The sequence below is a fragment of the Salvelinus fontinalis genome, chromosome 29 (genome assembly GCF_029448725.1).
Source record: "Salvelinus fontinalis isolate EN_2023a chromosome 29, ASM2944872v1, whole genome shotgun sequence".
Taxonomy (NCBI): domain Eukaryota; kingdom Metazoa; phylum Chordata; class Actinopteri; order Salmoniformes; family Salmonidae; genus Salvelinus; species Salvelinus fontinalis.
The window spans coordinates 40,294,501-40,319,992 of record NC_074693.1 but is presented as its reverse complement, the minus strand read 5'-3'; the positions used below and the strand labels follow the sequence as shown (position 1 = coordinate 40,319,992).

General features: G+C 43.1%; 1 protein-coding gene across 13 annotated transcripts in view; it reads right to left on the bottom strand.

Moving 5' to 3' along the window:
• rapgef2b (Rap guanine nucleotide exchange factor 2b) overlaps positions 1-25,492 on the bottom strand; it is a 130,296-nt gene that overhangs the window by 39,670 nt on the left and 65,134 nt on the right. For all 13 annotated transcript variants that reach the window (XM_055889306.1, XM_055889312.1, XM_055889305.1 and 10 more), the window contains exons 5-6: positions 21,508-21,583; positions 19,061-19,228 (exon numbers count right to left, since the gene is read on the bottom strand). In XM_055889306.1, coding sequence (XP_055745281.1) covers positions 19,061-19,228; positions 21,508-21,583 — 244 coding nt within the window. The remainder of the gene's footprint in view (positions 1-19,060; positions 19,229-21,507; positions 21,584-25,492) is intronic.

Below are 25,492 nucleotides of genomic sequence, written 5' to 3'. Positions count from 1 at the left end.
GCTCAGACATCTCCGAGGATGATGGGCAAGTAAGCGGGATCAAAAACAGCCAGGGTCCGGTTTCCCAAAAGCATCTTAAGCCATTAAGGCCATAGCTGCAGGAAGTAGGGGTGCTGGAGGTGCTGCAGCATCCCCTGAAATTGAAAAAATGTCCCCAAAAATATATTTAAAAAAATCTATATTCCAAAAACGATAATACTCCTGTCTGAACAGACAAATAAAATCAGTGGAAATACTACACCAAAGAACCTAATTTACTCACAAAGGATCAATAGATAGAAAAAATAGTGCTTGTGATAAAACTTTATCCACAGCTTAGTTGAGAAGGCCGCAATTTGGGCAGCATTCTCGCCAAATATAGAACCACTTGTTGCATTATGGACATAGACATATAAACCATAGAAGGGTTTTGGAACCTCTAACCCTGGCAATTTGACTGTTAAACTCATGGGTACACCAGCAATGGCTTCCAGTTCGGACTTGAATGGGAACCAAATCAAATCGTTATTAGTCACATGCACTGAATACAACCTTACAGTGAAATGCTTATGAACCTCTAACCAACAATGCAGTTAAAAAAAAGATGAATAAGAAATAAAAGCAACAAGTAATTAAAGAGCAGCAGTAAAATAACAATAGTGAGACTATACACAGGGGAGTACCAGTACAGAGTCAATTTGTGGGGGCACCGGTTAGTTGAGGTAATATGTACAGTTGAAGTAGGAAGTTTACATACACTTAGGTTGGAGTCATTAAAACTCGTTTTTAAAACACAAGTCGTTTAGGTCATCTACTTTGTGCATGACAACTTTTATTTGTATTGCTTTTAAATCTCTTTAATTAATTTTTAATCTTAACACTTTGTTCTAGCTAGCTATTTGTGTAGGTAGCTATCAAGTAAACCCAAAGTCATTTTTCCAACAATTGTTTACAGACAGATTATTTCACTGTATCACAATTCCAGTGAGTCAGAAGTTTACATACACTAAGTTGACTGTGCCTTTAAACAGCTTGGAAAATTCCAGAAAATAATGTCATGGCTTTAGAAGCTTCTGATAGGCTAATTGACATCATTTGAGTCATTTGGAGGTGTACCTGTGAATGTATTTCAAGGCCTACCTTCAAACTCAGTGCCTCTTTGCTTGACATCATGGGAAAATCAAAAGAAATCAGCCAAGACCTCAGATAGAAAATCGTAGACCTCCATAAGTCTGGTTCATCCTTGGGAGCAATTTCCAAACGCCTGAAGGTACCACGTTCATCTGTACAAACAATAGTACGCAAGTATAAACACCATGGGACCACGCTGCCGTCATACCACTCAGGAAGGAGAAGCGTTCTGTCTCCTAGAGATGAATGTACTTTGCTGCGAAAAGTGCAAATCAATCCCAGAACAACAGCAAAGGACCTTGTGAAGATGCTGGAGGAAACTGGTACAAAGTATCCGTATCCACAGTAAAACAAGTCATATACCGACATAACTTAAAAGGCTGCTCAGCAAAAAAAGAAGCCACTGCTCCAAACCCGCCATAAAACCGCCAGACTACGGTTTGCAACAGCACATGGGGATAATGATCGTACTTTTTGGAGAAATGTCCTCTGGTCTGATGAAACAAAAATAGAACTGTTTGGCCATAATAACCATCGTTATGTTTGGAGGAAAAAGGGGGAGGCTTGCAAGCCGAAGAACACCATCCCAACCGTGAAGCACTGGGGGTGGCAGCATCATGTTGTGGGGGTGCTTTGCCACAGCAAGGACTGGTGCACTTCAAACTAGATGGCATCATGAGGAGGAAAATGATGTGGATATATTGAAGCAACATCTCAAGACATCAGTCAGGAAGTTAAAGCTTGGTCACACATGGGTCTTCCAAATGGAGAATGACCCCAAGCATACTTCCAAAGTTGTGGCAAATGGCTTAAGGACAACAAAGTAAAGGTATTGGAGTGGCCATCACAAAGCCCTGACCTCAATCCTATAGAACATTTGTGGGCAGAAGTGAAAATGTGTGCATGCAAGGAGGCCTACAAACCTGACAGTTACACCAGCTCTGTCAGGAGGAATGGGACAAAATTCACCTAACTTATTGTGGGAAGCTTGTGGAAGGCTACCGGAAATGTTTGACCCAAGTTAAACAATTTAAAGGCAATGCTACCAAATAGTACTTGAGTGTATGTAAACTTCTGACCTAATGGGAATGTGATGAAAGAAAGAAAAGCTGAAATAAATAATTCTCTCTACTAATATTCTGACATTTCACATTTTTACAACAAAATGGTGACCCTAACTGACCTAAGACGGGGAATTTATACTAGGATTAAATGTCAGGAATTGTGAAAAACTGAGTTTAAATGTATTTGGCTAAGGTGCATGTAAACTTCCGACTTCAACAGTACATGTAGGTAGAGTTATTAAATTGACTGTGCATAGATGATAACAACAGAGTAGCAGCGGTGTAAAAGAGGGGAGTGGTGCAATGCAAATAGTCTGGGTAGCCATTTGATTAGATGTTCAGGAGTCTTATGGCTAGGGTATAGAAGTGGTTTAGGAGCCTCTTGGACCTAGACTTGGCACTCCAGTAAGGCTTGCCGTGCGGTAGCAGAGAGAACACTGCCTGGTGTAGAGGTCCTGAATGGCAGGAAGCTTGACCCCAGTGATGTACCCTCTGTAGTGTCTTGCAGTCGGAGGCCGAGCAGTTTCCAAACCAGGCAGTGATGCAACCAGTCAGGATGCTCTCGATGGTGCAGCTGTAGAACCTTTTGAGGATCTGAGGACCCATGCCAAACCTTTTCAGTCTCCTGAGGGGGAATAGGTTTTGTCATGCCCTCTTCACAACTATCTTGGTGTGCTTGGACCAATCTAGTTTGTTGGTGATGTGGACACCAAGGAACTTGAAGCGCTCAACCTGCTCCACTACAGCCGCGTCAATGAGAATGGGGACGTGCATGGTCGTCCCTTTTCCTGTAGTCCACAATCATCTCCTTTGTCTTCATCACGTTGACGGAGACCTCCTCCCTATAGGCTGTCTCGTCGTTGTAAGTGATCAGACATACCACTGTTGTGTCATCGGCAAACTTAATGGTGTTGGAGTCGTGCAGTCATTAATGAACAGGAAGTACAGGAGGGGACTGAGCACGCACCTCTGAGGGGCCCCTGTGTTGAGGATCAGCGTGGCAGACGCGTGGTTACCTACCCTTACCACCTGGGGGCGGCCCGTCAGGAAGTCCGGGATCCAGATGTAGAGGGAGGTGTTTAGTCCCAGGGTCCTTAGCTTAGTGATGAGATTGATGAGATTTGCACTTATTGATGAAGCCAATGACTGATGTGGTGTACTCAATGCCATCGGAGGAATCCCGGAACATATTCCAGTCTGTGCTAGCAAAACAGTCTTGTACCTTAGCATCTGCTTCATCTGACCACTTATTGATCAAGTCACTGGGGCTTCCTGCTTTAATTTTTGCTTGTAAGCAGGAATCAGGAGGATAGAATTATGGTCAGATTTGCCAAGGTGGTCCAGTTTTTTTCCCCTCTGGTTGCACATTTAACATGCTGGTAGAAATTTGGGCCGACAGATTTAAGTTTCCCAGCATTAAAGTCCCCGGCTAATAGGAGCGCCGCCTCTGGGTGAGCATTTTCCTGTTTGCTTATGGTGGAATACAGCTCAGTGGGGTCTTAGTGCCAGCATCAGTCTGGGGTGGCAGCTATGAAAAATACAGCTGAATAGTCTCTAGGTAGATAGAGTATCTCACGATAAGCAATAGACCACACTACCTCAGGCGAGCAAAACCTTGGAGACTTCCTTAGCTATTGTGCACCAGCTGTTATTTACCAAAATACACAGTCCCCCGCTCCTAGTCTTTTTAGACGCCGCTGTTCTGCCGTGTAAAACCAGCCAGCTGTATGTTGATAATGTCGTCGTTCAGCCACGACTCCGTGAAGCATAAGGTATTACAGTTTTGAATGTCCTGTTGGTAGTTTAATCTTCCGCATAGGTCATCAATTTTACTTTCCAAAGATTGCACGTTTGCTAGCAGAATGGAAGGAAGTGGGAGTTTATTTGATCGCCTATGAATTCTTAGGAGGCAGCTCGCCCTCTGGCCGCTTTTTCTCCGCCTTCTCTTCACACAAATGACGGGGATCTGTGCCTGTTCCCGGGGAAGCAGTATATCATTCACGTCAGGCTCGTCGGACTCGTTAAAGGAAAAAAAGGATTCTGCCAGTCCGTGGTGAGAAATCGCAGTTCTGATGTCCAGAAGTTATTTTCTGTCATAAGAGACGGTAGCAGCAACATTATGTACAAAATAAGTTAAAATATAAGTTAAATAACTAAAAGAAACCAATAAAACCCCAATTGGTTATGAATATGTAAAACGTCAGCTATATTCTCTGATTGATTGTGGCTGTCAGTTTGCATTTTACAAATTTCTAAATACAAATCGCTCAACATGTGGGAACAAGACTGTTGGAAAAGTATTCCAGGTGAAGCTGGTTCAGACAATGTCAAGCGTGTGCAAAGCTGTCATCAAGGCAAAGGGTGGCTATAAAATATATTTTTTATTTGGTTTAACACTTTTTTTGGTTAGTACATGATTCCATGTGTGTTATTTCATAGTTTTGATGTCTTCACTATTATTCTACAATGTCTAAAGAAAGTTGACTGGTACTGTACGTACAGTATTTCAGGATGTGTAAACACGCAATGATGTGCCAAAATATTTGATTCAGTGCATTATTATACAGTATAAGCATTAGAATAAGCTGCCTCAATATTTGCAGCCATATTGGTGCTCTCTCTCTAGGAGCTGATCGATCTAGAGTATTATGGAATAATTCTAATGTTAAGGTAAGATTTGAGTGTTGAAAGCTGATCAGACAGCTGCGCTTCCTTTCTTTTGATCTTATGAGTGTCGACACATGCTCCAACGATGCACTTAGCGAACGTTCTCTGAAGGGGAAATGGATGTTACGTCTTCGGCCGTTGTAGTAACGACGCATCGTTAAAACAGTCGTAAGCCTACATTAGATTGCTATTGGGAAACCGGGCCCTGGAGAATAGGTGGAAATGCCCCTGTATTAAGATGTGTGTCAGGGCCATGGTGAGGTGTTCAGTCTTAACAGATACACTCGGTCTGCAAACTGTATGATTGGCGGCCATTGGAACACGTGAAAGTGGGTCTGAGCGGTGTACAATGTAAAATAAGGTATATGAAATAACAAGATCAGCGGTTGAAGTGTTACGCCTGGAAATGAACGTGGCTTGGTGAACACCATAGTATATTCAACCTCCCCATTATATTGGCTGCGTAACATTTAATCTTTGCAGGCAAAACTGTGAGACAGTGTGTGTGATTGACCGACTACATGAGATTGAGTAAGGAGTAGAAGAGTACAGAGAACGTCACAAACCAGGCACAACGCTGATGTCATCATCCAATGTTGACAGAGACATGGGACAGTGAGAGGGAGATTAGATGGCATAATAGACCCTCAACTAGGCCAACACGTTCGATTATCCTTCAAATGTCTGTAAGCATCGTACGCAACACTTTTGTTTTGGAAGTTCAAACTCTTACCAACAGTCAGTGATGAGGGAATTGCCAAATCAGTCCATGTTCAAGACAACAGTTTTTATGAAAATCAATAGTTACAAATGTAGGCTACATAAGTCTATGCATGCTTATCATGTGAATTGTGAACATTCAAAACTGTTCTGATTACATGAGGATAAAGTGCCCCCCCTACACCCCTTATCATAACTTGCTTACATAGCAGGCAAAAATGAAAACGAAGATGTGTTCTCCCAGGTCGGTCATTACAGAAGCAAGTGCTTGGATCGGTCTCTGTGTGTCTCTATGATGTTGTGTAAATCCTTTAAACCTGGGGCTTTTGCATCCGTGCAGCAGTTGAACCTAGGCACAGCAGAACAGGCCGCCACAAAGGACAGGTCTAAAAATAGGACCCCTGCTTTTCTACGGGCCCGTCTGTCTGACATGTTCGTCTGACTCCTCTCTCGCTCTCATTCGTCTTGTGCTTAACTCTGAACTGAATGTTCACCAAGCACTCCTATTTTTCTCACCATCTCTAATCTGATTTTGTCCGGAGCCAGCAGCGTCCTTGAGTCAAATCGGGACATGAGAATACTGGAGTATCAGAACATCTGATAGAGTACGTGAGCGTACTACATTTAAGGAGTGGTATTCAATCTAAAGCAATAGCCAGCTAATAGGGTAACGCAAACATTATTCTTAGCCAGCTAATAGGGTAACGCAAACATTTGAATTCAATCGCTTTTTCACAGCATCTCTTTTGATTTGAACAAAACCTTACATGCATATTTGCCCGTTGTAGATGTGCTCAGAAAGTGACTTTTTGGACCAGGACTCAAAAACATTCACGAGATAAAAAGTGCTCAAAGTTGACCCATTTTGCACACCCCACCATACCATGAGACATCCATGTCCATCACTGGAAAACAAACGGCTGAGATTGATATCAGGGGTTTTTATGGATCAAAAAAGGGCTTAGGTAGTGTGTGTGTGGCAGGGGGCATGGCAAAGGGCGCGGTCAGCCAGTCGAAGTGGCTGAATTTTAGAAAACAATTTTTGCAGTGTCGAGACATCTTTTCATTTTTAATCCAATTTCCTGCAATTCTACACATTTCTCCATTGAGCTGTGAGAAATGTTTGCAGTTTTAAAGCACATTTTCTGTAATTCTAGACTTTTTGGCATGGACCTGAGAGAAAATGTTGCTGTTTTAAAGCTAATTTCATGAGATTCTACATATTCCTGCAATGGAGCTTATTAAAGAACGTTAGGCAGTTTTAAAGCAAACTTCCTGCAACTCTGAATTTTGCTATGGCTAATGCTGTTTTATTTTGCGCAAACATAATAACAACATTTATAAACCGGGTAGTTTGGATACTGGATACTGATTGGCTAAAACATCATTCAGTCGTGTGTATGAGAGACCGTATACCATGTATTTGATGTTTAGCCTTTTCACCTCGATAAAATAACTACATCAACAATAGTTCGACACGATGTACAAAATAAGGCATTTAGATAAACTTGAGAAACCGAAACGAAAAGAATATTGTGAAACAAAAAAAGTGGGCACATACCTGCTTCACTGACTGATGTGCAGAAAAAGGGATACATTGTGAGTTTGGGAATACAACATAAAAACGGAGCTGAACGTCATTCTACGGGACTTGTATGGTTCAGTGAGAAACATGAATGCCGAAGAATATGGGATTAGCAGCTATGCTGGACTTGAACCGACATATCAACGACCCCCTTCTCAGTTTGGCATGGAGTATACAGAAGGACACCGAATTCATAACGAGCAACAATATGTCGGCGTAATTAAAAAGTTGAGGGAAGAAGTGCGCGATAAAGCTTCCCGCCAGTGAACGGCTACATATGGTATGTAACTGTTAGCTTGCTAAGTCATTCTAATGCACGCTGACAATATAACCGGCCGCTATGTAGGCCTAACTATTACCCTAACTATTAGCTAATGTTTTATGTTTCAGGTACACAAAAATGCTGATGGGAGTAAATTTCCTCGCAAAAATGCCGCCAAAGATCTGTAAAAGAGCTGGCCCGTCGCAGATATACACAAACACCGCTTTCGAATCACCATTGTCCAGAAACTGTCGGATGACAGAGGCACGAGACAGAGGTACGATAAATACTGTCTGTCAGAAGACAGATTCGAAACCTCCCTTCAAAGTTACTGGAGGCCAAATCTGGAAGGGGTGGATCACTAGGCTCTCTGACAACACAGCAGCAGCACCCCCAGTTAAAAGAGCGGCATCCATTTCCAGCAGCATGGAGCCAACAAATGATAACATGGGACCATTTTTTCACTTGTGCACAATAAATGGCATCATTCAGATCAACATGAATAAATAATTGCCATGTGTTAGTCACTCTAGAAGTGGCGCTAATGCTAATTTTTTGCATACATTTAATGTAAGCATGCAAGCTAGCCTGTGGTTGTTGCATAGCAACCAGTCTAGCAATGAGACTTTTGTCCGGACAACTTTTTTTTCTGGCGGAATGTATTTATTAATTAATTAAAGCAACATTCATTTTCAATTTAGATGTGTAGTTCCTTGCCTTACTGTGTTGGCAACCCGTTTACAAAAGCAATAAGGCACCTCGGGGGTTAGTGGTATATGGCCAATATACCACGGCTAAGGGCTGTATCCAGGCACATCACGTTAGCCGTGGTGTATTGGCCATTTATACAACGGGTGGCTCTAATCCTGAATGCTGATTGGTTAAAACCTTGCTGGAGTGCTGCATCAGATCACCTGACCTCAACCCAATTGAGATGGTTTGGGATTAATTGGACCGCAAAGTGATGGAAAAGCAGCTAACACGTGCTCAGTATATGTGGAAACTCCAAGACTGTTGGAAAAGCATTCCAGGTGAAGCTGGTTGAGAGAATGCCAAGAGTGTGCAAAGCTGTCATCAAGGCAAAGGGTTACTTTGAAGAATCTCAAATATATTTTAATTTGTTTAACACTTTTTTGGTTACTACATGATTCCATGTGTTATTTCATAGTTTCATTATCTTCACTTAATTCTAAAATGTAAAAAATAGTAAAATTGAAGAAAAACCCGGGAATGAGTAGGTATGTCAAAACCTATGACTGGAACTGTATATGGATGCGGTAAAGAGGTCAATCGAACTTGACCAAAACAATGGAATTGCCATGGAAATGTGTGGGGGAAAAGGCCATTCGAAAGATCCCGAATCTCCTCATGTCCCCTCAGCGCAACATATTTTTGCTATGTTGAGGTAAAAAATGTAGTTTAATGCTTGTATGAATGTCAACCCCAACACATGTTCGTGTCAGTCACCAATCAACTGCATTACAGTTCAAAACGACTGACTACCACTACCGATTTCTGTGTGTGAGCTATAAACCAGCTTATATGAACAACAGTTAGCATTTAGCAGTCACTTCTAAACCTGAAAAGAGAAACCTTCTAAATGCTATGCAGCGAAAACCGCAAAATATATCCAAATGGGATTTAAGTAACCACATTGTGGCCCTTTTACAATACATAAATCACGATGGATGACGAATATCCACTTTGTTAGATCAGATTTGTTGAATGTGCACCAATCTGGTCAATGGAACAGTCTGTGTTACATTGACCCCTTTACCTTATCTATTGCCAGGGTTAGAGGATCCAAATCCATTATATTCATTGTATTTATATGGTTTTTCAATCCCGAAAATCTATTTTCTGGAGATTTTATAAAAATATAAAATGACCTTTATCAAAACAAAACAAAAATCCCCCCAGATACACATTGTGTTGTGCCCGCCATTGGTTAAGACAACATGGTCTTGAATACAGGGTGGGTCATGATTTGTCATGATTTGGCGGATACATTTACTACAAATAAATGGGAATATCTGTTGTTTTAAATTATACTGCCAATCCTCAACAGTAAACCTATTGCAATCATAGAAATATGGATAATAGAACAGACAATATTTAAGTTGACATTCGATGGTGGGTGGATCTTTTTGGTAGTAATTAGAAGTTAAAATGTCAATTCAATGAACATCTAAAATAGTGTACGAGCTAAACTGCAGTGGTCTGAAGGGATAGGTCAATTCTATGAGTTCTATTTCTATGATTGAAATGACACCAGCCCTGTATTCAAGAGCATGTTGTTTCTCAACAGATGGCAGGAACACAAAAACCTTACATGAAATAGGGTCTAAACTACAACATATGAGAATATGTTTATGTATTTTTAGATAGATGTTAAAGGTTTAAAAATGTCAATTTTATGAAAAAGTTTTTAGTTTAATAACACAAATCTTTTAAATTATATCAAACACAACTGTTTATCCAAAATGGGTCAACTTTGAGCACCTTTATCTCCTGAATGTTTTGGCATTCAGATCAAAAAAGTATCTTTCTGACCATGGGCAAACAAGTATGGAAAGTTTTGTTTAAAACAAAGGGATGCTGTCAAAAAGAGATTGAATTCAAATGGACTCACACTTTTTCACTAAATTATTTTACTATGCAAGAACAAATAGTCATGCAGGCTACTCAACTCATGGTAGTCAACACAGCAATGTGTAAAAACGGGAAAAACCTCAACACATCGATTAAAACACGTTCACAAACCCACTTACTGGTTTGGTTCATGATTTTGTCTAAACCCAGGTATAAAGTAACACCAATTTTGGGATATTCAATTAGTAGTTACAGTCATGTCCCATCTCTGCAGGCGAAGGTCGAGAGCCATGCATCCACCGAAACACGACCCTGCCTAGCAACACTGCTTCGTGACACACTACTCGCTTAACCTGGAAGCCAGCCGCACCAACGTGTCGGAGGAAATACCGTACAACCGGCCGACCGTGCCAGCGTGCATGCGCCCGGCCCGCCACAGGAGTGAATCTCTGTACAACCACAATTGCCTCTCCAATTCTTGTCCCAATAATATAGCTACAGGAAAATACATTCGACACCATTAAATGAAAAGACATGTACGTCTATACCTAAAGGTAAAGCTACCTACATACATGAAAGTGAGAGACAAAGGCACATCACATACACAGACAGCTGCAGAGGAGAGGTTAGCGAAAACACTGTACTGTTTTGTTCACGCATGTGTATAGATGGAATGTATCATGACACCTGTACCATGTATGATCGTGATGGTTATCCGTGTGTCAAAAATATATGTAAGTGGTCCACAAAAAATCTGTATTTTGTATTATTGTATCGTTGTGGAGTGACACTTAAATACATTGTTCTAACTCCAACACACACACATACACACACACACACAGTACCTGAGCTTTAATGCATTCCTGTGAGCATTCAGGATGAAATGAAAGGCATGAAAAGAAGAAGCAGAGAGGAAGATGGGTGTTATTAAACATAAAACATGTCACTCAGGGATTGAGAGAATTAGGCCTGATGCTTCAATAGCTGCAATTGACAGCTGTTCTAAAGCATTAGTCTGTGCCAGTTGGGCAGGGGTAGAAACACAAAGACAAGTACATTATTCATTGAGCCAAACACTCCCATCGTCCTTTGCCCATTTCGCATCACAACTGAGCTATCTGAAGACAACATTTCACTGGTTGGGCATAAAAGAGACCTTATATCAAAACTCACTCAGCCTCAACACAGACAGGCACAAAAAAATGATTGAGAAATCGCAAGAAAGCCCTAATTGCATTCAGCGAGGGCACAGTCAAATAAGCGCCCATATTGTGAGACAAAACGGTTTCGGAATCATCATTAGACGCAATAACTTCAGTCCCGTCTGGGGAGTTTCAATTTTACACTGAAACAATTAACACCAATCATGGACGGAAATTAGCCTGTGGTTGGTTGGATACGGAGACGAAGGCGGGAGGTGATGTTGAATTGAGGGGCATTGATTCGCTGAGGCCGCCGCAGGCCGCGTACGTCGCTCCATTGAAATTAGGGAACAGCTGCCCAGGGCCTAGGCAAGACGCTGGAGGAGACCGAGCAGACCCCGAAGAGAGGGATTACTCATCCGTTTGGGTGGAGTGGGAAAGATGGTAAAATGGAGAGTGATAAAGAGAAATTGAGTGAGCAAGAAAGAGAGAGAGACAAACACCACCATCACAGAGATAAGACCACCTAACCCAGGGTTGCCATATCAGCGGTTTTCCCAAAATTGGCCTATTTTGAAAACGATGTTGTGGGTGAAAATGTATTGGTCGCGTGTTGTAGGTTTTTGGGCTACTTCTAAGTTGCACCGCCACCGCCATGAAATTTCTCTTAAAAAATAAAAATCTATTTCACTTTGACCTGCTGCTGCTGCTGACTATCAGGTAGTAAGGCAAGCTGTTGCTGAATGAGTGAGTGAGTGAGTGAGTGGTGAGGAGCGCCAGAGGCGTGTGTGTTGGTTGAGAGAGCACTGCAGCAGGTAGCTTAGTCCGCCTCTTTCTTTTGCCCAAAGCAGTTAAGCCAAAACCACGCCCCGTTATTCAGAGGGGCGTTCTACGACGCGGTGAGTGCTCTCCAAGTCCGGATAGTGAATATCACGCAGCGCGAAATTTCAGTCACTGATTAATAACATTTGCCCTTGTATTTCAAGATTAAAAAATATAATAAAAATGTCGTGGACCGATCTAGCCATTAACGTCCCTTAATCTTGACGTTAGGGGTCAGATTATTATTATTTATTTTTTAAATAACATTCCCAAGGTAAACAGACTATTTCTCAGGTCCAGATCGTAGAATACCCATAAAATTTACAGATTAGGATAGAAAACACTCCAAAGTTTCCAAAACTGTCAAAATATTGTCTGTGAGTATAACAAAACTGATTCTGCAGGCAAAAACCTGAGGAAATCTAACCCGGAAGTGATTTTTTAAATCTGTGTTTCCTTGCCCTTCTTTCTTCCATTTAAAGGGGTATCAACCAGATTCCTTTTCCAATGGCTTCCTCAGGCTGTGACCAGGCTTTAGACATAGTTTCAGGCTTTTATTTTGAAAAATTAGCAAGATTTTTCAAAAGTAGTCAGGTGTCCTTTGATTAGTTCCTGCGCGTGAGAGGGGTAGCTCTTCATTTTCTTTCTCTATTTTATTGAATAGGTTATGGTCCGGTTGAAATATTATCGATTATGTTTGTTAAAAACAACCTGAGGATTGATTATAAAAAACATTTGACATGTTTCTACGAACATTACGGACACTTTTAGGAATTTTCGTCGAACGGAACGAGGCTAGAATAGTCAAACCTCAGATGGCCAAAAAAACGCCGGTGTGCGGGATCAAACGTTTGACTCCGCCCACATTGAGCCCGGCCCTGAACTGCACACTGCAGTCAGGGGTACTTGATTAAATGTGGAGAATTAACTCTACAAGCAACACTAGACTATTATTATGGTGGGAGATTTTAATACAATCTTCAATACCTCTATTGACCGTAAAGGAAATCACACTACAAACTATCACCCTCAGGCACTTAGGAAATCATGAATGTCATGGATATATTGGAATTAGTGGATATATGGAGGTTTAAATACCCTGACCTAGTGAGATATACATGGCGGAGGCTTAATCAAGCTAGTCGTCTTGATTACTTTCTTATGTCTATCTCTCTGGCACCAAAAGTTTTAAAAGTGTTGATAGGGGACAGAATGCGGTCAGATCATCACATAATTGGCATAATATTTTACTCTTACAGAATTTCCATGTGGGTGAGGATATTGGACATTTAATCAAAGCCTACTAGATAATAAATTGTTTAACTTGGACAGAATAATTTATAACTTACTTTTTCCAGACATAACATACACTTAGGTTGGAGTCATTAAAACTTGTTTTTCAACCACTCCACAAATTTCTTGTTAACAAACTAGTTTTGGCAAGTTGGTTAGGACATATACTTTGTGCATGACACAAGTAATTTTTCTAACAATTTTTTACAGACATTATTTCACTGTAATCACAATTTCAGTGGGTCAGAAGGTTACATACACTAAGTTGACTGTGCCTTTAAACAGCTTGTAAAATTCCAGAAAATTCTGTCATGACTTTAGAAGCTTCTGATAGGCTAATTGACATAATTTGAGTCAATTGGAGGTGTACCTGTGAATGTATTTCAAGGCCTACCTTCAAACCTAGTGCCTCTTTGCTTGACATCATGGGAAAATCAAAAGAAATCAGCCAAGACCTCAGAAAAAGAATTGTAGACCTCCACAAGTCTGGTTCATCCTTGGGAGCAATTTCCAAACGCCTGAAAGTCTCACGTTCATCTATACAAACAATAGTATGCAAGTATAAACACCATGGGACCACGCAGCCGTCATACCGCTCAAGAAGGAGACGCGTTCTGTCTCCTAGAGATGAACAAACTTTGGTGCGAAAAGTGCGGATCAATCCCAGAACAACAGCGAAGGACCTTGAGAAGATGCTGGAGGAAACAGGTACAAAGGTATCTATATCCACAGTAAAACGAGTCCTATATCAGCACAAGCTGAAAGGCCCCTCAGCAAGGAAGAAGCCACTGCTCCAAAACTGCAATAAAAAAAGCCAGACTACAGTTTGCAACTGCACTTGGGGACAAAGACTGTACTTTTTGGAGAAATGTCCTCTGGTCTGATGAAACATAAATAGAATTGTTTGGAGGGAAAAGGGGGAGGCTTGCAAGCCGAAGACCCGCGAAGCACGGGGGGTTTTAGTCTGTAGCCTATGCCTATTGAAATGACAAGTCAACCTCGCAAATGGGCCGTTTATAACTGTTTGCAGTCTTAACATCTGGCACATAATAACGGCACAATTGCCAGAAAATAGACTAACATTTGTTTTTTTTTAAAGTTTGTCCAAGTGTTTCTTGCACACAAATAGAGATCCTCTGTCCAACTTTCATCCCTCAAACTCTCCTGTTGGATTTTTCTATAGTTCCTATAGCAAAAGGGATTTATTTACAATTATAAACTAGGTGGTTTGAGCCCTGAATGCAGATTTTGCGTTGACATATATTACTGAGCTTTGAGTGTTGCTAGTGCAGGTAGCACATGGAATCATGGTAATTCTATAAACTGGGTGGTTGGTATATAAGACTGTATACTACAGATATTAAAGTATTTTTACTGTTCTAATTACATTTGTAACCAGTTTATGATAGCAATAAGGCACCTCTGGGGTTTGTGGCATATGGCCAATATACCACCTCTAAGGGCTGTATCCAGGCACCCCCCTGTTCCTTCGTGCATAAGAACAGCCACATACCCCTCCTCGGTCCTTATTGCTTAATTATAAACTGGGTTTGAGCCCCAAATGCGGACTGGCTGAAAGCTGTGGAATTACAGACCATATACCAGGGGTATGACAAAACATTTATTTTTTATGTTCTAATAACGTTTCTAACCATCTTATAATAGCAACGGCTAACGGCTGTATTTAGACACTCCGCATTGTGTCACGCTTAAGAACAACAGCCCTTAGCCATGGTATATTGGCCATATACCATAACCCCTCGCGCCTTATTGCTTAATCATAGCAGTCAAACGAGTTAAACCAACATCCATTGATAGAAAATGATCTGGCGAGTTCAATATGTTTTTTTGTTTGTTGACAGATTCAAATTCCTTTATTATGGTGACATCATAATATTTTGATAAACGCTACTGACGTCATTACAAGTTACGTCGATATTCCTTCTTAATTGGCTTGATGTTATGGAAAAAGGGTCTATCGTATAAATATGGAAACTCCTCCCTTACTGCGGCAAATAAAAACATGTTTTACTAGTTTTCAGGCCTTTTCGGCAGGTTGAGTGGTCATTGTTATGGAAATGTTAACTGGACCTGGCAACCCTGATCGAACCACACTGTTGACAGACTCTAAATTGACATTAATTTTACCACACCATGAAAGAAAATAAGAAAACAAGATAAAGAGGGACAAGATGAAAAGGGATAAAAAGAGCCAGCCTGAATAGGTGGTGCCCATTCTGAGGACAGAAGGGGCTCAGTCAGTGTGGCCGACCTCGTCTGAGCGCGTGCGGGTGGTGTGTGATGCATTCTAAGATGTCTGATCGCGTCGGCTGCAGGGCTCACAGATCGTCTAAACCACAATGGCTGACTTGACGTCCATTTTTAAGTCTGTTTAACTGCATTTTTCATTTGGAACTTGTCCTTTAGCATTGCTATTGTTTCAGTAGCTTGCTTTCTGCCTTTGAAGCTATTAGCCTTAGCCTCATGTAAGAGCCGGGCTATTCTAGGCTTTTCATTTGGTGAAGCACCAGATATTTTTTGCTTTCTGAGGTAAAAATGGATGTCTGGCAAGTGACAACTATCCATTATTTAATGACGTATTTACCCTTGGGAGTGTCTTTTTCAGGGGAAGACCAGGACATTGGGCTACACACAGAATCAGACGTCCCAAGGAGACCACCAGTGCTAGGTTAGCATGCCATTGGCAGTATACCTGTTATAATTTATTAAGACAGTAGCTGTTGGTCACATCCCACCACTTCAGGTCTACGGTGGGGGAACAAAGGCTTGGGGTCCATCTCTTTGCTTAGAGGGCCTTCAATGGGGATGGACCCCACTGAAGGAAGGCCCACACTTAAAGCGAGTGTCCTGTATATTGTTTTCAATAAAGCACATTTATATCAACCATAGATGATTGGCAATATATATTTTGTTGAAGAAAAAAAATGTGAAAGTAGAGACAGAGGAGATATATTTGGATCGGTGTCATCATAGGTAGATCGATACCTTGAATGAAAGACCCCTTGCTGTAAATGGGATATCACCACAAAACGTTCTTACAATAAACAAGACCAACGTCCATGCAAAACGCCTATTCCGAATGTCTACCAAGGGAGATTTAAAGGGACGTATATTTGAGTTACGAAGACAAACCCAAGCTTTTGGCATGTTACACTGCTCTCTCTATTCCTCTGCCAAAAGTTTCTCCCTGGCGCATTTTTCACCTCTAAATGCGCCTTAGGGTTTTGAGAAGGAAAATCCCGGCGCAGCCTGGCATTCCAAATGCGGGAGATTAGCGTGCTACATGTCATCTTAACATCCAAACTTTCCCCCTATGCGCTCAGCAGTATAGTCTCAACTGAAGTTATTCCCTCTACGCACTGCTGTACTCCAAGTGCACTCCACTCCACTTGGGACTACTTGTTACCATGGCACCCCACTTATTCTTCCCACAGGGCCTCTGCGGAGAACTAGAATTTTGTGACAGGCGTCGTCAGGCCATGAGAAAGTTCAGGGTATCCTTTTATGTAAAAACCAAAGCCAGTCTAAAATTAGGGGGCGGTGTTGGGGGGGTGGATGACGTCCAGCGCGTTTCCGCTTTGTACGGCAAACCCAGATTATTCCAATGTGTTCCAAAAGAGCCGGGGTACTCTCATTGACACCATCCTTCCTTCGGAATTGCAGAAATAGGAGGAATGGGTTGACATAGGGCAGAACTGGGGCTCATGAAAAATAACATGGGGCATGGGGTGTGTTCACATCATGAGTGAACATGGGTTCCCATGAATAGCAATATGGGGTGTGTTCACGTGATTGTACTGTATAGATCATTAGTGAACCCTTCATTATAGTGAACATGGGTTCCCATGAACGGAACACACTTTAGGACCCATCTCGGGCACTGCTGTGGCCACCTCAGTGGACTGTGGTGTGCTCCATTGGAAAATAAGAGAGACTCTCCATCTCCACACATGCTGCCTTTTTAGAATACTTGGGGGGGGGGGGGGGGGGTTGCATAAAGACAGGCACAGCTTTGGAAATACATGATGAAAAGGACCCCTGTTCTCTCTTCCACACAGACTGTTCTCTTCACTCTCCTCTTCCCTCCTTTCCAGTCATGCTCCTGCTGATTTCGCTGGAGAAACCAGCTGGCTCTACAATTACCATCCACATCAACCCCTGTGGTGGGTGACTCGACACAGCTTCTCCCTTCGACTACATGGAACTCCTCGAGCTACACGGTGTAGAATAACAACCACCCTGACACCGCCTGGAGCAATAGGGGACACAGGGGTTATGGGGTGAAGGAAAGATGCAAAGGGAGTAGGTATATGGGGGTGTTGCATAGAGGCACTAGTTCTAGAAAAAAGGGCCCAAAGATGACACAGGAGGGTATAACCTATGTATAGTCTATTAAGGTCAGACAGTGAGGTTGTAGCAAATGGTGCACAATAGTCGAGTAGAGAAAGGTATACACGGTAGCCTACAGCGAGGATAGCAAAAGGGTGCACAGCATGAACAATGCATTTTGAGTACAGGTACCCAGAAGGGTAGAATAATAATATAATGGTGAAACAAGGCACAGCAAGCCTACAGCGAACACGGTACATAGACAACAACGTAACTATAGAGCACAGCAAAGTAGAAACAAGGGTGCACACAGATCAGGGTATACATGTAAGGTACTAACTAGTAGGCTACACAGACCAGGGTATAAGGTACTAACTAGTAGGCTAGACAGACCAGGGTATAATGTACTAACTAGTAGGCTAGACAGACCAGGGTATAAGGTACTAACTAGTAGGCTAGACAGACCAGCGTATAAGGTACTAACTAGTAGGCTACACAGACCAGGGTATAAGGTACTAACTAGTAGGCTACACAGACCAGGGTATAATGTACTAACTAGTAGGCTACACAGACCAGTGTATAAGGTACTAACTAGTAGGCTACACAGACCAGGGTATAAGGTACTAACTAGTAGGCTAGACAGACCAGGGTATAAGGTACTCACTAGTAGGCTACACAGACCAGGGTATAAGGTACTCACTAGTAGGCTAGACAGACCAGGGTATAAAGTACTCACTAGTAGGCTACACAGACCAGGGTATAAGGTACTAACTAGTAGGCTACACAGACCAGGGTATAAGGTACTAACTAGTGGGCTACACAGACCAGGGTATAAGGTATTCACTAGTAGGCTACACAGACCAGGGTATAAGGTAGTAACTAGTAGGCTAGACAGACCAGGGTATAAGGTACTAACTAGTAGGCTACACAGACCAGGGTATAGGGTACTAACTAGTAGGCTACACAGACCAGGGTATAGGGTACTAACTAGTAGGCTACACAGACCAGGGCATAGGGTACTAACTAGTAGGCTACACAGACCAGGGTATAAGGTACTAACTAGTAGGCTACACAGACCATGGTATAAGGTACTAACTAGTAGGCTAGACAGACCAGGGTATAAGGTACTAACTAGTAGGCTACACAGACCAGGGTATAAGGTACTAACTAGTAGGCTACACAGACCAAGGTATAAGGTACTAACTAGTAGGCTACACAGACCAGTGTATAAGGTATTCACTAGTAGGCTACACAGGTAAGCGTCCAACAAGCTTAGACAAGGGCTATGTTAGCCGACACGAGGGGAGGCAAGGTAAGGAGTATGTTAGGCCAACACAGAAACTAAAACTACACAAACTGGACACTCCATTTTCACACCCCGAGTGTCCAGCAACACAAAATAGCCTAGTTACTTACTAAACAGGAGGAGCCAGGTAGCTAGATGGTGACTCACCGTGTGGTATCCCCTGGCTATGGGCGGCTTGCCGGTGGGGTACGGGTCCACCGTGTCGATGATGGTCTGCCGCTCGCCCTTCTGGTTGATCTTGCGGAACCTCCGGCGGGACTGTCGATGCGATGCTTGCCGCTGGAAGTACTCCTCATTTTCATCCATATAGTCCACCTGGGGAAATCGGGTAGGAGGAAAGGAAGGAGTGACTGTCTTATTTTCCTCGCCCCCCCCTCCTCCTCCTCCTTCTCCCTCCCCCTCTTCCCGCCCCTCTCACTGCGTAAAAATTGCAGCGTGTGTGGGCTGGGCCTCAACACTCCCCTCCGACATCAAAGGAAGCTATCACAACTCCAGGAGAGGGGGAACGAGAGAGAGGGAGGTGTGTGAGAGAGGTACATAATGAATTGGCAAGGCAAGCGTGTGAAAGGAAGAGGGATAAAATAGAGGAAGAGATCAAGAGAGGGATGGGGAGAGAGCGAGAGGAAGAAAACAAGATAGAGGGGGGACAAACAGAGGGAGATGGAAGGAGAGATGGAGAAAGGGAGACATACCGGCCCCTTGCCCTGATGTGATTCAGATTTAGTCATTCAGTCTTGAGTTCAGTCATTCAGTCAGATGCTGCCCTCCCTCCCTTATGATCACACTGCTCCTGCCGTCGATCACCTTCGGGAGTCACAGTCCCATGAAATGGCTCAAAATGACCGTCGTAATAAGGGATAATGTCACAATTGGCCTCAAATTATGAGTACAACTTGAGGTTGAGGAGAAAGCGAGTCACAAGGCATCGGCCATCAGAAGACAGAAATACACGTACTACATGTTCTGCCTGCAAAATATTGCAGCAACATCTTTTCTCTGCTCACAAAATGCATTTCAACAACTTAATACTTAACAGTCAAGTGTAGTAGCCTGATGAAATAGGCCTGGTGCTAGAATGACACATTTAAGGCGTTTACAGTTGGCACACTCTCCTCCCTCACAAGCTTCTTCACTGCGGCTTCGCATTTCACAGCACTCAGCCTTTGGGATTACACATAAAATCTCTCTACCTCTCTCTCTGCCGTACCAACTGCTGCTATGGCAACGGCAGGGGAGCTGTGGCGGATGAGAGAGAGTTGTGTTTGAGAGAGGAGCGAGAGTGCATGTGATGTGCGTATCAGTTTGGTTTGAGTGTGTCAATCAGTTTCAGTGTGTGTGTGGGTGTGTGTTGACTGTGCATATGTGTGTATGTATCGGTTTGAGCGCATGTGTCTGTGTGCGAGTATGATTTTGGTTTGAGTGTGCATCAGTTTCAGTATCTTGCGTATATCGCTTGTAGTATGTGTTGGAGACTGGGGGCTTAAGAGCGAGAGCTGCTGGTGTCTTAGTATCATAGCACCCCAAAGCCCTTCTCCCAGTAATTATAGGCTGCTTGTTGCGCCCATAATAGCTGCGGCTACGCCAGGAAGTAGTAATGATCAACAGTAGGACAGAGAGGAGGAGAGAAGGCTATTAGAAAAGCTGAAGCTTAGCGGTTGGAGCCACATTTAACATAAAGGTGCCATCTATACAATTATTATTGGAGACACTCATAGGACACTATGATTACAGAGAAGATCTTTGTGGCAGCCATACTGTAGGACAGTTGGCGATTAACAGTAACATGACGTAACTGGTGAGGTATGATTGCTCTATTCAAAACGGAGCAATTTTTAGGCGATAGAATCTGTGTCAAATTGTAGTATGTGTGTGTCTGTGTACGCGCTTGATTATGTGTGTGTGATTGATTACGTGCGAGTGTGATTGTGTGGTGTGTGATTGGTTATGTGTGAGGGTGATTATGTGTGGTGTGTGCTCGCACACATCAGAGAGAGAAAATGACAGTGGGCTTATATATCTTAAAAGATATAGCACACCTCCGAGGTCTCCTGTTCGACAGCAGATTGTGTTGTGTTGCTACTTTTATACCCTGGTAAAGCTGGACTGATTGGTTTTCAACTTTGCTTTTTATAAGGTCTGTGCCAACATTTGATGTCACCATAAAACTCGGTCAAACGTTCCATCACTGACTGTAGCCTTATATATCACTGACTGGAAATTACTGAAGCACGTTATTATATTCATTACATTTAGCCAAGTATTCGAGCTCGCAGTGAACAATAAAACAGCTGCAAGTACTATAGCTGAATGTGTGCATGTCAAGTGAAGCACTAGCATTACATGTTGGTCCACAATAAATAAAGATTAAAGGCCATTAAGTAGACCTAAAATCTAGGCACCTAAATTAGGTGGGGTGTAAAAGTCCTCAAAACATGCTAGGTCATTGCTAAGCCATGTCCCTATAAGTCCTAAGCCCTAAGTCGCATCTTCTGTAAACCAGCCGTCCCAGTACATCAGTGAATGAAGTGAGTGTGGTGTGCTGTTGCCTGATGTGACGCCACTGTGGTAAAGTTGGCAACGGCGGCAGGACTCACCACAATCATCTCGGAAGGTTCCAGAACGATGCACTCGCATCCGCGTCTCAGGCTCCCCGCAGAACGCTTTCCAAAACTGGTGATGGGGAGCAAAGGAGAGAGAGAGAAGAAAGAAGAGTTTAAGGCAGGAAAAGGCACTTTTAATACCGTTTACTTGGCATCATTGGGATTCAATCTGGAAATCCTGTTCCAACGATGGAACAGACAGACGAAGATTCACTCTAAAGTTCCTCAGAGTAAAAATACACCACAGAAATACACCACAAGTGGAAAAGTCCACTTGGTGACATCACAGGCTGTACAGTATATGTGCTCTCCAGTTGGTAGTGGTGTAGAATATTGAAGTGGAAAAACCAAAAGTCTTGAAATGGGGCAGCAGCCATGGAAATCATGAGTAGGGTAAATTAGAAAAAAAACAAAAAACAAAACTTGGGGCTGGATGAAGATTCAAGACTGCAAGCGTTGTATGATGCATTCAGACCCACATTTGAGTCAAGAGCTCCCTTGTGCCATATTTACAAAATGACCAACACCAAAATGTGTGTTGATGTGACCCCCCAAACTGAGACAAAGCAAAGAGTAGGCAAAGCTGTCAAGGCAAAGGGTGGCCACTTTGAAGAATCTAAAATATATTTTGATTTGTTTAACACTCTTTTGGTAACTACATGATTCCATATGTATTTCATAGTTTTGAGGGCTTCACTACTATTCTAAAATGTAGAAAAAAGTAAAAAATAAAAACCCTTAGTAGGTGTGCCCAAACTTTTGACTGGTACTGTGTGTGTTTGTGTAATATATATATCAATAAATGATAGTCTTTGTATCTCAAAAATCATCATAATGTGGTTTACCTTAATCTAAAAATAAAAATGATGAAAATCTAAAAGAAAATTAAACCAGAGAGCGCCCTCAGATCATGGGGAAGGCCTGGACTTGACCATTGCACTTGAATCATTCCCACATTGAATGGCTACGCCCACTACTCTATGAAACCACACACTATTGCAGACTTTGATATTACCGGCCGCAATTGATACAGTGAAAATGTGTGGGGAGGCAGAGGCACAGAAACTCACAATACCTTTGTCCGATAACCCTGGTAAATAAAGAATTCATGCTATTGCGAGCAATCAAGACAAAACTCTGACTGAACAACTCTCATTCATGGGTCACTATGGAGGAGTTACGGTTTCTGACTCAAACGGAATATCCTGCCGTCTCCCTCTGAGCATTAGTGCCACGTTCAAGACAACTGGGAACTCGGAAATCTCAGACTTCCAACTTCAGTGCGTTCAAGACAACTGGGTACTAAAAAAATATATATAATAACTGACTGCGAAAAATTGTTTTGAAAGGTCATTCAACTCGGGAACTCAGGCCTTTCTCGAGCTCCGACTTTCCGGACCTGAAGATCACTGACGTCATAATTTGACATCGTATTTTTCGTAGAGTTCCCAGTTGTAGTGAAAGCACCATAAAACTCACGGCACCCTTTTGACAGCTCATTCTGAAAAAACCTACACTCGATCCCTCCGATGTCAACAACTACAGACCAGTATCCCTTCTTTCTTTTCTCTCCAAAACTCTTGAACGTGCCGTCCTTGGCCAGCTCTCCTGCTATCTCTCTCAGAATGACCTTCTTGATCCAAATCAGTCAGGTTTCAAGACTAGTCACTCAACTGAGACTGCTCTTCTCTGTATCACGGAGGCGCTCCGCACTGCTAAAGCTAACTCTCTCTCCTCTGCTCTCATCCTTCTAGACCTATCGGCTGCCTTCGATACTGTGAACCATCAGATCCTCCTCTCCACCCTCTCCGAGTTGGGCATCTCCGGCGCGGCCCACGCTTGGATTGCGTCCTACCTGACAGGTCGCTCCTACCAGGTGGCGTGGCGAGAATCTGTCTCCTCACCACGCGCTCTCACCACTGGTGTCCCCCAGGGCTCTGTTCTAGGCCCTCTCCTATTCTCGCTATACACCAAGTCACTTGGCTCTGTCATAACCTCACATGGTCTCTCCTATCATTGCTATGCAGACGACACACAATTAATCTTCTCCTTTCCCCCTTCTGATGACCAGGTGGCGAATCGCATCTCTGCATGTCTGGCAGACATATCAGTGTGGATGACGGATCACCACCTCAAGCTGAACCTCGGCAAGACGGAGCTGCTCTTCCTCCCGGGGAAGGACTGCCCGTTCCATGATCTCGCCATCACGGTTGACAACTCCATTGTGTCCTCCTCCCAGAGCGCTAAGAACCTTGGCGTGATCCTGGACAACACCCTGTCGTTCTCAACTAACATCAAGGCGGTGGCCCGTTCCTGTAGGTTCATGCTCTACAACATCCGCAGAGTACGACCCTGCCTCACACAGGAAGCGGCGCAGGTCCTAATCCAGGCACTTGTCATCTCCCGTCTGGATTACTGCAACTCGCTGTTGGCTGGGCTCCCGGCCTGTGCCATTAAACCCCTACAACTCATCCAGAACGCCGCAGCCCGTCTGGTGTTCAACTTTCCCAAGTTCTCTCACGTCACCCCGCTCCTCCGCTCTCTCCACTGGCTTCCAGTTGAAGCTCGCATCCGCTACAAGACCATGGTGCTTGCCTACGGAGCTGTGAGGGGAACGGCACCTCAGTACCTTCAGGCTCTGATCAGGCCCTACACCCAAACAAGGGCACTGCGTTCATCCACCTCTGGCCTGCTCGCCTCCCTACCACTGAGTAAGTACAGTTCCCGCTCAGCCCAGTCAAAACTGTTCGCTGCTCTGGCACCCCAATGGTGGAACAAACTCCCTCACGACGCCAGGACAGCGGAGTCAATCACCACCTTCCGGAGACACCTGAAACCCCACCTCTTCAAGGAATACCTAGGATAGGATAAAGCAATCCTTCTGCCCCCCCCCCCCCCTTAAAAGATCTAGATGCACTATTGTAAAGTGGCTGTTCCACTGGATGTCATAAGGTGAATGCACCAATTTGTAAGTCGCTCTGGATAAGAGCATCTGCTAAATGACTTAAATGTAATGACTTAAATGGCATAACTGTGTGAAGCTGGATTCAGTGTTCTCGTCTGCAATAAAACAAAATATCGATTCAGGTTGAATGTGATAGCAGAGATGAGGTGCTCACTGCCGACCACACCCCCTGACTTTGAGAAACTCCGACGCGACATGCGTCAAGTACACCCATCTCATTAGATATTATACGTCAGACTAGGCTGGGTCTCTGTACAGCACTTTGAGATATTAGCTGATGTACAAAGGGCTATATAAAATAAACTTGATTGATTGATTGACTAATTTGCAATTGACTGTCATAGCCCCACATTAAAAGTATGTAATGGTGAGTTGAGAAGACAGTCAGAAATAATGTTAGAATGTTTTTCAAATGACTGCCATAGCCCCAAATAAAAAAGTTAACATTGGCTGTTATTTGGATACTTTTCCCCCACATGGTTATGAGTTGCGAGAATTTTCGAAAATATCAAAATGGGGCTGTGAGCCAAGAAATTTTGGGAACCTCTGCTTTAATCCAACCTGGATTATGCAATGGTGCATGTTACACTCTAATAACAGATACCTGTCAATTAGGTACAAAATAATGACCAAGAATTACCACCCATTCAATTAATTTATGGTCCATTAATTAAAACTCATAACTCCATTAATTCTGTCATTAGGGTGTTTTGAGATCAAGAGCTGGGCTAACTATTCACCATTACACCCATAGTCTCTCAATCCTCATAAATCGGTTAGTGCAGCGGCTAACTGCATCAAGGCCAGTACGCCCATCCATCATAGCCCCCAGCAACACAGTCAGGTCTGACAGGTAAGGACCTCGGGCCAGGCATTTCTCAAATGCTTTAGAGACCTCGCCCCATGGCGACATGTTGCCGGGCGGCCTTCGTCTGGCTTGCAGTCTATTGGTGCGCACCCCTCAGGGAAATAGGCCTACACCTCCCCCTACCCACCCCTCTCACTCTCTTTCTC